The sequence below is a fragment of the Lissotriton vulgaris genome, chromosome 2_2 (genome assembly GCF_964263255.1).
Source record: "Lissotriton vulgaris chromosome 2_2, aLisVul1.2, whole genome shotgun sequence".
NCBI classification, from domain to species: Eukaryota; Metazoa; Chordata; class Amphibia; order Caudata; family Salamandridae; genus Lissotriton; species Lissotriton vulgaris.
This window is the reverse complement of record NC_141688.1, coordinates 109,157,165-109,171,352: the sequence shown is the minus strand read 5'-3', so window position 1 is coordinate 109,171,352 and position 14,188 is coordinate 109,157,165. Positions and strand designations below refer to the sequence as shown.

General features: G+C 48.0%; 1 protein-coding gene across 9 annotated transcripts in view; it reads left to right on the top strand.

Annotated features, from left to right (window-relative positions):
- Positions 1-14,188, top strand: part of HERC1 (HECT and RLD domain containing E3 ubiquitin protein ligase family member 1) — a 2,101,515-nt gene that overhangs the window by 1,611,952 nt on the left and 475,375 nt on the right. For all 9 annotated transcript variants that reach the window (XM_086959402.1, XM_086959399.1, XM_086959397.1 and 6 more), the window contains exon 58: positions 8,714-8,854. In XM_086959402.1, coding sequence (XP_086815528.1) covers positions 8,714-8,854 — 141 coding nt within the window. The remainder of the gene's footprint in view (positions 1-8,713; positions 8,855-14,188) is intronic.

Here is a 14,188-nt window from a genome sequence, read left to right as displayed (position 1 = left end):
TTCAGTGGGCCCAGCATCAGGGCAACCTGTCCGACCACGTCTTGATCTCGGAGGGCACTGCGAGACAACTGCAGTGGTGGCTTACGGACCGCGATTGGGTCAGAGGCAGATCCCTCTCCCTTCCCCAACCGGAGCACGTTGTTGTGACGGACGCGTCCCTCCAGGGCTGGGGAGGCCACTTGGGAGAGGCAGAGATCAGAGGCATCTGGTCTCCGGCGGAGTCCCGGCTCCATATAAATCTGCTGGAGCTGCGGGCGATTCGTTTGGCACTGAAAGCGTTCCTCCCCTTTGTCAACGGGAGTGTAGTGCAGGTGTTCACGGACAACACCTCCGCCATGTGGTACTGCAACAAACAGGGCGGGGTGGGGTCGTGGACCCTCTGCCAGGAGGCTCTGCGCCTCTGGCAATGGCTGGAACGTCAGGGCGTGACTGACGGTTCAACACCTGGCAGGTTCTCGGAACGCCAGGGCGGACGAACTCAGCCGTCGGTGCTCGATGGATCACGAATGGCGTCTGAACTCGGACGTGGCGCAAGGCCTCTTTCGGCAATGGGGAGAGCCTTAGTTAGATCTATTCGCCACCGAAGAGAACGCGCAATGTCATCAGTTCTGCGCGTTGGAGTTTCCAAGACGGCACTCGCACGGCGACGCCTTTCGGCGCGAGTGGAGTTGCGGTCTGTTATACGCCTTTCCGCCTATACCACTTCTGCCCAGAGTGCTGAAGAAGATCAGGTGCGACCGGGCCCAAGTCATCCTTGTGGCTCCGGACTGGGCTCGAAGGTACTGGTATCCCGAGCTACTCAGCATGTCAGTCGGTCCCCCGATCCGCCTGCCCCTTCAGGATTACCTTCTGTCGCAGCAGCAGGGGACGGTCCTCCACCCGAACCTGTCCAGCCTCCACCTCCACGCGTGGAGATTGAGCGGCGGCAGTTGAGGCCATTTGACTTGCCTCCTGAAGTTTGTGATGTAATTCTGGCAGCCAGGCGTTCCTCCACGAAATCGGTATACGCCTGTCGGTGGAACAAGTTTGTGGCATGGTTCACAGCAAAGGCTGTGGATCCTCTCTCTGCCCCTCTTTCTGAGGTCCTTCTCTTCCTTCTTTCTCTTGCCCAGCAGGGCTCTGCTCTGGGCACTATCAAAAGCTACCTTTCTGCCCTTTCAGCCTTTCTAAGGCTACCTGATCAGCCTTCTTTGTTCAAGTCCCCCATTGTAACAAGATTCTTGAAGGGCATCACACACATGTATCAACCTGTTCCGTTTGTGATGCCTCAGTGGGACTTGAACCTGGTGACAACCTTCTTGATGTGTGCTCCCTTTGAGCCACTTCATTCCTGTCCTCTCCGTCTCCTGACTTTAAAGACGGCCTTCCTGGTTGCCATCACCTCTGCCAGGAGGGTGAGTGAGCTCCAGGCTCTTTCTGTCAAACCTCCTTTCATGTCCATTCATCCAGATAAGGTGGTTCTGAGAACTAGACCTTCTTTCCTGCCCAAAGTTGTCTCTGCTTTTCACATCGGGCAGTCCATCACCCTCCCTTCCTTCTTCCCGCCTCCGCATCCTTCAAAGGATGAAGAACGGCTCCATCGTCTGGACCCAAAACGTGCGCTTTCATTTTATATGGATCGCACACGCCAGTTCCGGGTGGATGACCAACTGTTTGTTGGCTATGTGGGTGCGAAGAAGGGACGGGCGGTACATAAACGGACAATCTCTCGGTGGGTCGTTCTGTGCATCAAAGCGTGCTACTCTTTGGCTCGGAAGGAGCCTCCTGTTGGGCTGAGGGCCCATTCCACTCGGGCCACGGTGGCTACTACTGCCCTGGGCCGGTGAGCCCCCTTGCAGGACATTTGTCAGGCGGCTACGTGGGGCTCGCTGCACACCTTTGCGAGGCACTACTGCCTGGACAGTCAAGTCCGGAGGGATGGCTTCTTTGGCCGTTCTGTCCTCCAGGACTTTCTGGTGTAGTATTGTATTGGTTCGCAGACCCACCACCGGGGTTGGTATTGCTGGGGTATCTATTCTAAGGTAAGGAATCTAATACTAACATGTTTCTTTCAGATGAACAAGTTACTTACCTTCAGTAACGATATATCTGTAAGAAACATTAGTTAGTATTAGATTCCTTACTGACCCACCCATCCTCCCCGTTCTGCGAACTGATACCTAGGGTTAAGGACATCCCTTTCAGGGCCCTAGTTTCAATGGCACCAGTGTTGGTTCTCACATGGCTCTGTGTGTTCTGGCGTGGAAAAGCTGTGCGCAAAGAACTGACGTCAGCACGCGGAGGCGGAGTCTATATACTCCAGCGACGTCATCACGGCGCACGACGCCAACGACGGACGCGGAGCCGCAGGGGACGCCTGCAGACGACGCCTACCGACGCGCAGGGGTACTGCTACGCAAAAGTTTCCGCATCCAGACTGACGCCTGGGGATATTCTAAGGTAAGTAATCTAATACTAACTAATGTTTCTTACAGATATATCGTTACCGAAGGTAAGTAACTTGTTCGATTGTAAATGATTGTTAAGTTTTTGTTTATGTACTTGCTTTAATGAGTGAACCTCGAATAAAGCATTATTTGACTTTGACTTCTTAATGGTTTAAAACTCACCATAGCTGGTAATTTGCAATGCTACATGGGCGAGCGCGGCAGGGGTGTTCTTCACGTCGCGCTCCGTCTACAGAAACAAAGGTTCAGTTAACCTGGTTATGTTTAATCAAGTAACCGTTCTTCTAAAGGACCCGTCCCAGACTTACTTGTGCGGCGGCGACTCCCCGTGTAGAACCTATCTTGTTGGCACTTCCGCGGCCCGAAAAACACTGGCCGTCAGCGGCGAACGGAAGAAATCCTTCCCGCTGCTTTCACGTGTTAGGACATGTGGGCCAACATCATAGTGGTGAAGTGTTTGACCTACTCTCCCTTAAAGGGCCAGAGGGCTGTAGTACATTCTAGCAGTATTAAAGATCGTATTATCAGTTAAAATTTAGCAAAATTCCCTAGTCGGTTCGAACTCCTAGCATGAACCTGACACTCGCCATTAATATGTATTTATAGTAATGGAAATGTTACCGGGGTATACTTTGGTTCTGAAACGAACCCGAGTAATACAACGACACGAGGTCTATTTCATTAGAAAAAACATGTTAAGGGGTTCGGAAGTTACAATAATGCTTTATTGACATCCTTTTCCAGTAACAAAATAGCAACCTAGCTTAACCCAGTAACTTGATTTTTAACGGGGTGTTTCGTATTAAAAAGCTCACTCCTGATTGTGCATGAATGCTCATAGATGTTTGAAAAAAGCAAACTAAAGTTTACAAATATCAGAACTGTATAGATGGTTGGCTTCATTTTCAGTCACAATCTATAAATATATCATGTCCCACAGATAACAAGATATCAAGCCATTAATATTAACAGCAATTACTGGTGAGGGCACAATAAAGGATGGAATGTAGCAGAGATGTTCAACAGCAACTTCTCTGACCAGTCAATGAAAGCACTACAGTGGTATTAGATGAGTCAATTCCTATGGTGTCTCAATCTCAGCATCTCATTACCGACCCCCACGGATTGTCATCATTCATGCCTATAGTATGGCTAGACAGGCGATATATCCACCTTTGCTCTTTTTCAAAAAGGCCATTATCATTACCATTATCCAATTGTTCAATAATGGTCCAACTAATGTCATTAGGTGCATGTTTTTTATCCAAAAAATGAGATGTCAATTAGTGGTATTGCGTTGGCAACGGATATTACTGCAGTGTTCGCAGATACGCAATTTAATCTGTCTTTTTGTCATTCCCACACATTTTAAACCACACTGGCAAGTGATTAAATACACTACATTACATGAGTTGCAGTTCGTATGGTGTCGTTGTTGCCACTCTTTACCAGTTTCAATAGTCAGTACTTTGGTGCTTTTAGTCAGGTGGCAAACGCTGCAACTCCCACAGGGGAAATGACCAGTCACTGGAGGAAGACCCCAAGCATTCAGGACTGATGTTCCTCCTTCCTTACGATCATTCTTAGGGCGAGTGTGAACCAAAGAGTCTTACAGGCTTCTTGCCCTGCGGGAAGAGAAGAGAGGTTTTTCCCAGTCATGTCTATTGCTTGTTAGGATACTCCAATGTGTGTTTATGCAGTTGCTTACATTGTTTGAAACCGCATTGTAAGTTGTCACACAAGTTAGTGGAGCCTCTGCATCATTCTCCTTCTGATAAGTTTCTAAAAGGGCATCCCTGTGTTGGTTTTTTGCTCTCTTTAAGCTTTTTTCAAGATCTTCTTTGGGTAGCCTCGTTGTTGTAACTTATTAGTCAAGCCAGACGCCTGTTCTATAAAATCCGTCACTTCACTACAATTTTTTCTTGTGCGGAGATATTGGCCAAAGGGAAGATTTTCTCTTAAGGTGCACGGGTGAAAACACGCGAAATGTAGGAGATTGTTTTTAGCGGTAGATTTACAGAAAGTCTTAGTTCGTAACTGTTCTCCTGTTTTTGTGATGGTGACATCAAGGAAAACGATTTTATCTACTGCATGCCCCTGGGTGAACCGTAGATGAGGGTCACATGAATTAACCCAATCATAAAAGGAGAGTAAGATGTTCTCTTCACCCTTTCAGATCATTAGAACATCATCTATGTAACGTTGCCAGAGAATGATGTTCGATGAAAAAGGATTGTCAGGTGTTAAAATGAATTCGCGTTCGAAATGGTAAACATAAAGCCCCGCCACACTAGGGGCAAATGTACTGCCCATAGAAGTCCCCGTGGTTTGGAGATAAATGTCACCTTCATATTTGAAGAAGTTTCGTTTAAGTGCCAATGTGGCACACTCCACTACAAAGGTGCGTGAAGTTGTAAAACCCCAGTCAGATCGGTCCAGGGCATCAGATATCACTTGGATCGTCTCATCCTGCGGTATGCAGGTGTATAAACTTATAAAGTTAGATATAACCTTACTCTCTAAAGTGGTAGCTTGGTCGAGCAGTAAGGCAGTATCAGAGGACAGTGTAAATCATTTGTTCGAGGTTGCTCTCCGCAGGAGACATCGGAGTTTTGCAGGAGCAGGTTCAAGGATCAACCGGCCTGTAGGGTTCTGGGGCCAAGTCAGTGGGTGTTATCCTTTTGTTAGCAGCTGCACGGCAGGTCTTCTTGTTTCTTGTTCTTCTTCTTGTTGCAATCGGGATCTGTCGATGAAAGGTTCAGGGTGCCCCTAAAGACTAGATTTTGGGGCATTACAGGTAGTGTGAGGGCAGGGACCAATAGGTCCCTGTCCTGGGTTTGGTACACCCCCTATCCTGCTCCTCTCCTGTGAGAGGGGGGCAGGAGCCTAGCTGTGAGTGGGTAGTGCTCCCCGTCCTCAAGATGGTGGCAGCCCGGGGTCGTGCTTCACCTCGCCTCCCCCACCCGAGGTGTGCCACACCCCCTCTCCTGACGTAGGGTTTCCCACCAGTCTTCCCGCCAGAGTGGGGGTCAGAAGTGGTGGGGGCCAGTTGCTGAGTACAGCAAGTGGCCTGGAGAAGCTCACAAAGGCGGCATGCCTTTGAAGCTTCCCTCTGCCCATCCTGGGGAGGAGACCTTGCACCTCTTCCAGGATGTGCATTGTTGCAGGCCCATGAGAGCAGGGAGCTCTCCACCCAGGGGTCCAGCAACATGTCTGCTGTGTGGCAGCCTAGGCAGCCTCTCAGACAAGACGTGGATTGTAGGTTAGGGTTCTGTATCAGTGCGGGTTTAATGTCCTGAGAAGTTTGATATCAAATTTGTCAGTCTTCAGTGTAGTAGAGTTCGTAATGACAACCTTCCAGCACCATTTACTCTTAAGGGCATCACTGCACTTACAGTGCCCAGGAATGGACCTGGGTACTGTAGGGGCACAGGGCGCATGCTCCTGTGCCCAACCACTGGTATAGGCCACCCAGCTAGAGGGGTGACTGATGTATGCCAGGGCAGTAGGGTTGTGGGAATGGCACTCAGGGATGTGTGCCATGTCGACTCTTTGTTTAGTAATGCACCAGGACACTCAGCCTGCAAAGGCAGTGTGTGTGTGTCAGGGTGCAGGGGCCCTAATGGTGGCACAATAAGTGCTGCAGCCCTTAGGGGGTCTTCTCTGGTCACAATGCCCTGGGTACCTAGGGTACAATTTTACTAGGGGCTGACATGTGGCCAGAGATGCCAATTGGGTTTTAGTTTCAACACAGTTTTAGGGAAGGAACACAGGCCCTGGGCACCTGATTGGCAGGGGCCCAGGGCACACTCAGTCAAAGCACATCAGCGATTCAGCAAAAAATGGGGTCATACCATGCAAGAAAGATGGTACTTTTTCACACCGCTTTCTCAAAGGCATTACACACACGTTTCCTCCCGTGCCCTTCATAATGCCTCAATGGGACTTAAATCTTGTCTTGACTTTTCTGATGTGCGCTCCCTTTGAGCTTCTTCATAACTGTCCTTTATGTCTTCTTACTCTTAAGACAGCTTTCCTGGTTGCTATCACCTCTAACAAGAGAGTGAATGAGCTCCAGGCCTTTTCTTCCAAACCTCCTTTCCGGTCATCTGGACAAGGTGGTTTTAAGGACCCGTACTTCTTTTCTGCCAAAGGTTGTCACGCCCTTCTACGTCGGGCAGACCATCACTTTGTCCACCTTCTTTCCGCCTCCGCATCCTTCCAGGGAAGAGGAGAGGCTCCACCGTCTGGACCCAAAATGTGCGCTCGCTTTCTGTCTGCAGTGTACACAACAGTTCCGGGTGGATGATCAACTCTTTGTTGGCTACATTGGCGCCAAAAAAGGTTGGGCTGTGCACAAACGAACCATTTCCCCGTGGGTTGTTTTGGCCCCCATAAGCGTGGAAGGGTATACTCAGACGTGAGTCCCTAGCTAATTGCACCATCAGGATTCAAGCAAGCCGGGCCGAAGACGGCTGAAATGCCAGAAACCGGTCCCCGGTAGCTTGTTTCCTTCCCAGTGAAAGAATTGGCTTGGTAGTTTGGTTTGCCCTGTTCCCATGATATACTGGGCCAGGGACAGACTAATTTGCATATAGCCAGGTTCTGAGCTGGGATGGTGCAGTGAGCTAAAAAACGGTGTTGGATTAAGCCCTGATCTCTTGACTGGGTGAGAGTATTCTGCTTAATTCAGAAACTCTGTCCATTACCACCCCCTGTTGTTTAATTATTTTGTCCCCCATAAGCGTGGAAGGGTATACTCAGACGTGAGTCCCTAGCTCATTGCACCATCAGGATTCAAGCAAGCCGGGCCGAAGACGGCTGAATTGCCAGAAACCGGTCCCCGGTAGCTTGTTTCCTTCCCAGTGAAAGAATTGGCTTGGTAGTTTGGTTTGCCCTGTTCCCATGATACACTGGGCCAGGGACAGACTAATTTGCATATAGCCAGGTTCTGAGCTGGGATGTTGCAGTGAGCTAAAAAACGGTGTTGGATTAAGCCCTGATCTCTTGACCGGGTGAGAGTATTCTGCTTAATTCAGAAACTCTGTCCATTACCACCCCCTGTTGTTTAATTATTTTGTCCCCCATAAGCGTGGAAGGGTATACTCAGACGTGAGTCCCTAGCTCATTGCACCATCAGGATTCAAGCAAGCCGGGCCGAAGACGGCTGAAATGCCAGAAACCGGTCCCCGGTAGCTTGTTTCCTTCCCAGTGAAAGAATTGGCTTGGTAGTTTGGTTTGCCCTGTTCCCATGATACACTGGGCCAGGGACAGACTAATTTGCATATAGCCAGGTTCTGAGCTGGGATGGTGCAGTGAGCTAAAAAACGGTGTTGGATTAAGCCCTGATCTCTTGACTGGGTGAGAGTATTCTGCTTAATTCAGAAACTCTGTCCATTACCACCCCCTGTTGTTTTATTGTTTTGTGCATCAAAGCATATTACTCCTTGGCCAAAAAGGAGCCTCCTTTGGGGCTGCGTGCCCATTCGACCAGGGCAACTGCATTCACTACTGCCTTGGGACGTGGCGTTTCCTTGCAGGACATTTGTCAGGCAGCTACTGGGGCCTCGCTGCACACGTTTACCAAGTAATACTGCCTTGACAGTCCGGTCCGGAGAGACAGCTTCTTTGGCCGTTCTGTGCTCCGTGACTTTTTGGTGTAATCGTGTTCGCAGAGCCACCACCGGATTTGGTATTGCTGGGGTATCTATTCTAAGGTAAGGAATCTATCACTAACGTGTCTCTTTCAGATGCAGAAGTTACTACTTGTGTAACAATATATCTGTAAGAGACATAAGTTAGTGATAGATTCCTTACCGCCCCACCCATCCTCCCCGTTCTGCGCACTAATTACTAGTGTTAAGGTCATCCCCTTTTAGGGCCCTAGTTTGATGCACCAATTGTCAGTTTCTTGCATGGCTCTGCTTTTCGGCACGGAATAGTTGTGTACAGAACTGACGTCAGCGCTCATTGGTGGCACCTAAGTACTCTCTGTGACGTCATCTCGGCGCCTACGAGGCCAGTGACAGGCGTGGAGCCGCAGGAGGCCACCTACTTTCCGGATCCAGCCTGACGCCTGGGGATATTCTAAGGTAAGGAATCTATCACTAACTAATGTCTCTTACAGATATATTGTTTCACAAGTAGTAACTTGTGCATTTGGTATTGTTTATTGCAATTCATTTGTAAATGAGGAATTATGTTTTCATGTGCATGTTGCTGATCCTATGTTAGTTACCATTTGTACTAATATTAATCATTTACAGGATGGTTACCAGGACACAATAAAGTGTGTTTACCAGCTGAAAGGACATATCACACCTGTTAAAACAGTTGCATTCAGCACGGATGGGCTAGCTTTGGTGTCTGGCGGCCTTGGTGGTCTTATGAATGTTTGGTCCTTAAGGGTAAGATTGTATTCTATTTGAAGCTCTTTGTGTAATGTTGTTAACATGTTTTTCTTAAAGGTGGAAAATATTACCATCAAGTAAAGGAAATTGATTTAACCGACACAATTGTAATTTGTTTTGGGAATGTTAAAAGGGCTTTTCTGTCTGGTAGTTCATGGTTTTAAAATCCTTGCATTGATATGTCTGCACACACTGTGAACTTTTTCCTGTGTAAAAGGATTATGCTGAGCTCTTCACAACTTGCTGGTCACTCCATTAGAGTAGTTGTATCATGCCCCATTCACCTTTGATAATTATCAGGTATCACTGCTTGCTGCTGAGCCATTCTGTGAGCTGTATCACACTAGTAGCACTTTTACTGCTGGGACATATCCCCTTAGCAGTGCTTCCCTTGTTGGTTTCAGAAGCATTATTTTCCCTCTACGTCCTAAACAGTCCCACCTTTGACGTTTTGTTTTAGAGAGACCTTCTCCCTCCCATAAGCCCTTCTGTGAGGTTATCAGAGACTCAGTAGTCATCTGCCTAGGTCGATGAATTCTATTCCAGGATATCTAGGCTGCTTATTTTCCTTCTGTGCTGCATCACTATGGATGCAGAGATTTTCTAAATGGTTGGATTACAGCAGCCCTTAGCCGTGTCGCAAAATTCTGAGACGACGTCCCATTCTGTAATCTTTTGTAGAGATGGTAATTTGTAAGGCTTTGGTGAATTATCGGGTTTTAGTTCTAGTAATTCCCCTCATTCTGCTGCTGTTGTCCCTGCCACTAATGTAAATTATCTATGTCTGTAATGCCAGGTCCCTTATGTGCTCAGGTAATTATTTTGTTCGGTGATTACAGAATTGTCTCTTGATCACCATGAAAGTGTAGCCTCCATTTTCCCCTCAGACTGTGTCAACCATGGGCAAATAAAAACACAAGTCCCCAACAGTAGGATCATCCTGTTTGTGTTTAAGATGGTGTCCATGGTGCAAGAGTCTAAAATCAGCCTGGCTTATAGGGAGGTGTCACACAGTTCTCTTTGTGTGCCTTTATGCCCATGCCGCTGAAGGCACGTAATCATTAGCAATTAATTAGGAGTCAAATAACTTCTAACTCCATTGATTCTCAACTAAAGCAGCTGTAGGAATAGTAAGTCTTCCATTTGACCATATTTTAGCATCAAGGGCTTGAACAAGAATGCAAAAAGAAGGCTTGCTTGAGGAACTAGCGGTTTGGTTTCAAACATACAACTGGGGAGGGGAATGGCTGAGCTACAACTGTAGACACTTTTTAAAAAAATTCTGTTTATTGAAGTTATCGGTGAGTACAGTCTGGAGTATACAGCATCATCGTAGAATTGTTTGTAGAAACTGAGCCCCATACAGTTCTTCTTACACAGAACCACCTAGTACAAGAACATTATATCATCATGTCATATCTATATTAGGCAAATCTTGATTCAGTAACTCTAAAACTAGGAAATCGGAGGGGCACAAAGTAAGCAAACGAGAGAGGAAGAAAGAGGGAGGGAAGGAATGACCTCCTCACCTTACTTCACGTACCCAGTGTGACATCAATGTCCATCATCACACTCTATTGGCAATAGGTCGGCACACTGAGGGGAGGTGGGGGGGATTATGTCTCCTCTCAGGCTCGCAGGTAAGGCTGTAAATCTATGGATCACTCCTGGACAGACATTAGATCCCAGGGGGCTGCTAGTTGGCCCAGACAAACCGCTGCGTCCTGGAGCCAATCCTCCACACGAGAGATCGAGCGGCAGCCCCCACACATTGCTACTCGCCGTTTACCGAGCAGCAAGATTAATTTCCTGTTGTCTAAGGGGAAGTTCTCCACATATCCCAGCAGTGCAATCAAGGGGGAATGCTGCAATCGCAAATCCACCATTTCTTCAATTGCATCAAAAACAGTCCCCCAGTAGCAGATAATGTTGGGGAAGTCCCATGACAGGTGCAAGAAATGTGTGCAGGGAACCATGCATCTAAAGTAACTCTCATCCTCAATCAAGCCGGCCTTAAACAGCCATTCCGGTGTCCAATATATTCTTTGCAAAAATTTGTAATGTATCAAACGCAGCCTGTAGTTAGTGGATAGTTCTCTAGCCTGGGCACAACAGAATGTCCACTGCTCTTCTGATACCAGTATGCCCAACTGGACCTCCCACTCATGCCTCACCTTAGGAACGCACACCTGAGCCGTTTTGTTGCATTTCAGTGTAAAGCCGCGTTATCAGTTTGGGGAGGTATTCTTCAAGAAGCTTACCAGCACCTAAAGCGTGGGCGGTGCTATTGGAAATGAGGCAGAGTTGTTACGCAGTAAATCTGTCCATCACATTGAACTCCCCGCCATCTAAGACCTGTTGCATTACAATAAATACGCACTCCGGAAATGCATCTTCCATTGTGTTAAGCCAAAGTCTCCATATTCTATTGCAGGTTCCCATGTCCTGGGAGAATGGTAGTGTGGGGTGTTTGATTGGCGGTATAGATGAAGCGAATAGCACCACCACCTGCGAGCACCACCACCTGCGCCCTACAGCGCACCTCCAGCTGCGCCCTCTGATGCAGCTCGTGCCATGCCCATACAGTGCTTCTTATTGCGTCCACTCTGGGCCTAATTTGCGCCCTATGGGGGACCACATGCAACGCCTTTGATGCAGCCTGTTCATGTTCCAGCGTAGTGTGCGCTATGAATTGTGTAGTGTATACCCAGTGAAACCCAAAGTGTGCATGTACACAGCTATAATTAAGATCCATGTCCACCTTGCTCAAAAGGAAGCATCAATGTCTCCCAAGAGGACGTGGGTCGTTTCGCGGCCCATGCCAATAAAATAATGTTAGAATGGAGCCCATGCCTGAAGCTGCTGGTAAAAGGGAAGGAAAGGTTAATGAATAAGTAAAGAAATGTGAGCAGTATAACCATTTTGGCAATGAGAGACAGTGGCAGCCGTGCCCATTGTTTCAGATGACTCTCCAGCCAGTCCATCAGACAGCCGTAATTCGATCTTCATAGCACATCAACTTCTTGGCTTAGCCGAATGCCCAAAAAACTCACTGGGCCCTCCGCCCTGTGGACGGAGAACATCTATCGAAACTGCACAGTGGGCCCCATAAGTGGGAAAATCACTGACTTTGCCCAATAAATGTGTATGCCTGATAGTCCACCTAATCGAATGAGTTCTCTAATCAGTGGGTCTAGATTCACAGCTGGGCGTTACAGGCCATCTCTCTTGTGGAGAACCCCCCAATAGCAGCAAGGGAGGAGGAGGAGGCCAGCAAAGAAAGGAGGAACAGAGTCAGGGGAAAGAAAAAGGAGGGAGATTACGTCAAGTTCCACAACTCAGACAACACCCACCCAAGCCTCCCAAACAGGCTGGATACAGACCCTCCCACCCCAACATAGCCTTCTAGGGCTAACATCATAACAAATTATAGGAATCATCCCTGAAGGGGAACCAGTAGGTTCCAAGCTCTTCCCAGCTCAGTGTAAGCTGGGTGGCTGGAACCAGTATTTGCAGCCGGCCTGTTCCGACCCGCAGAGGAGGAACAGTCACTGACACACAATTCAAAACGAAAATTGCAAAAAGTCCCCTCATTCCTTCACTTCAATAATCCCTGCCAGTAAGTCACAGGCATAGAGTCCCACCCAGCTCCCATCATCATCCAGCTAGTTCAATCGTTGTCACTTGTGTGGCTGCTGTCAATCGGTTCATGCTGCGATCGAGCATCCGACTTGGCTGGTCCGAGACCTCTTACAAATCTGGCTGCGGCCTTCAGGTCAGTGAAATAGGTCATTTTGCCAGCTTGAAAGATACGCAGTTTTGCATGATAAGGTAAAGAGTATTTGCCATCTGTATTTTGGAGAGACCGTTTCACTGGCAGGAAGTCACGTCTCGCCGCCTTTACAGACAACTTAAAATCAGGGTAAAAGGACACAATGTTCCCTTGGTAGGTTACAAACTGCTGGTCCCGCGCCACAGCATCTCTACCTCTATAATTTAGGAGACAGGCAATAATCGACCAGGCGGGTGCACCCAGCGGAGGCCTTTGGCCCTGCTATCTGTGTGCACTATGCAGACGTTCGATAGAGACTCTCCAAACGGGGCCCTCAGCATTTCCTCCACATAGTCCTCAACATGGGTCATGGCAGTGAACTCCGGAATTCCCAGAATTCTAATATTGTTCTGCCTTGACCTGGCTTCCATGTCCTCATTTTTGTTAATGATTACCTCAAGCCCTTTTACCAAGCAGAGCATTTTCTCCCTTGTTGTGCTCCCTTTGTCTTCTGCTGCTGAGGTATGCTGTTCCAGCTGTCCGAGCCGTTCGTCGTGGCTAGACACCTTTTCTTTTAGGCAGTCGAATCTACCTGCTAGGGAGTCAACTTTGCAATCAATGGCCGTGAGGGATTGCTTAAGGTCTCTGAACATTTCCCTAATGTCGAGTTAGGAAAGTAGGATCTGCTTTCATGGTTACCACCAATTTTTGCTGGTGTCAATATGTTTTTCTGAGTAGTGTAACTGGGACCCTGCAAATCAGGACTCCAGTCTCTGTGTTTCCTCCCCAAATTGGACCTTAGTGATTACTTAGGTACCCCCCCCCCCGATTGGCTACTGGTGTACCCTTATATGGTACTAAGGTACCCAGGGCTTAGGTACACTTGGGGTCCCCCATGGGCTGAAGCATGTATTATTGCACCCATAGGAGACCACTCAAAGTGTGTTTACAGGCCTGCCGTTGCACCACTTGCGACATATATATGTTTTCTTATATCTGAGGTCACAACACTTAAAACCTATAAGTCGGGAAGGGGAGGTAGGATGGGTTTGTTCTTTTTTCTTATTCTATCCTATACATCCTAGCTTGCCCAGTCGTAAGGGCTCACAGCCATACTTGCACATTGCATTGTGTTGTGGATTGTTTGGTTAATATAAAATCAATAAAGAAATTTAAACACAAAACCTATAAGTCAATTCTGAAGGCAGGGAGCTTGGTTATAAGTGGGAGGGTGCCCCTGCAGGAGCAGGACACCCCTACAATTCCTGGAGTCCATTCTCCAGGTGATGTAAGTGCATCAGCCATTACGATACATAGAATGGCCATGCGTCATTACACAATGGCTAACTCTATACCGGATGTAATGACACCTGGCATGTTTGGTATCAAACACTTTGGAATCATAGCCAACAGCGTAGATTGTTTTTGTAGGTATGATTCCATGCACATGTGGGCCTCTCCGGGAAGCCCTCTGCCAGATCCGTAAAACAAGCTATGGCTGCTGCCAACTAGAAACACCATTTTGCCCTCCTACTGCTGAGCCAAGGTCAAGCAGGGGA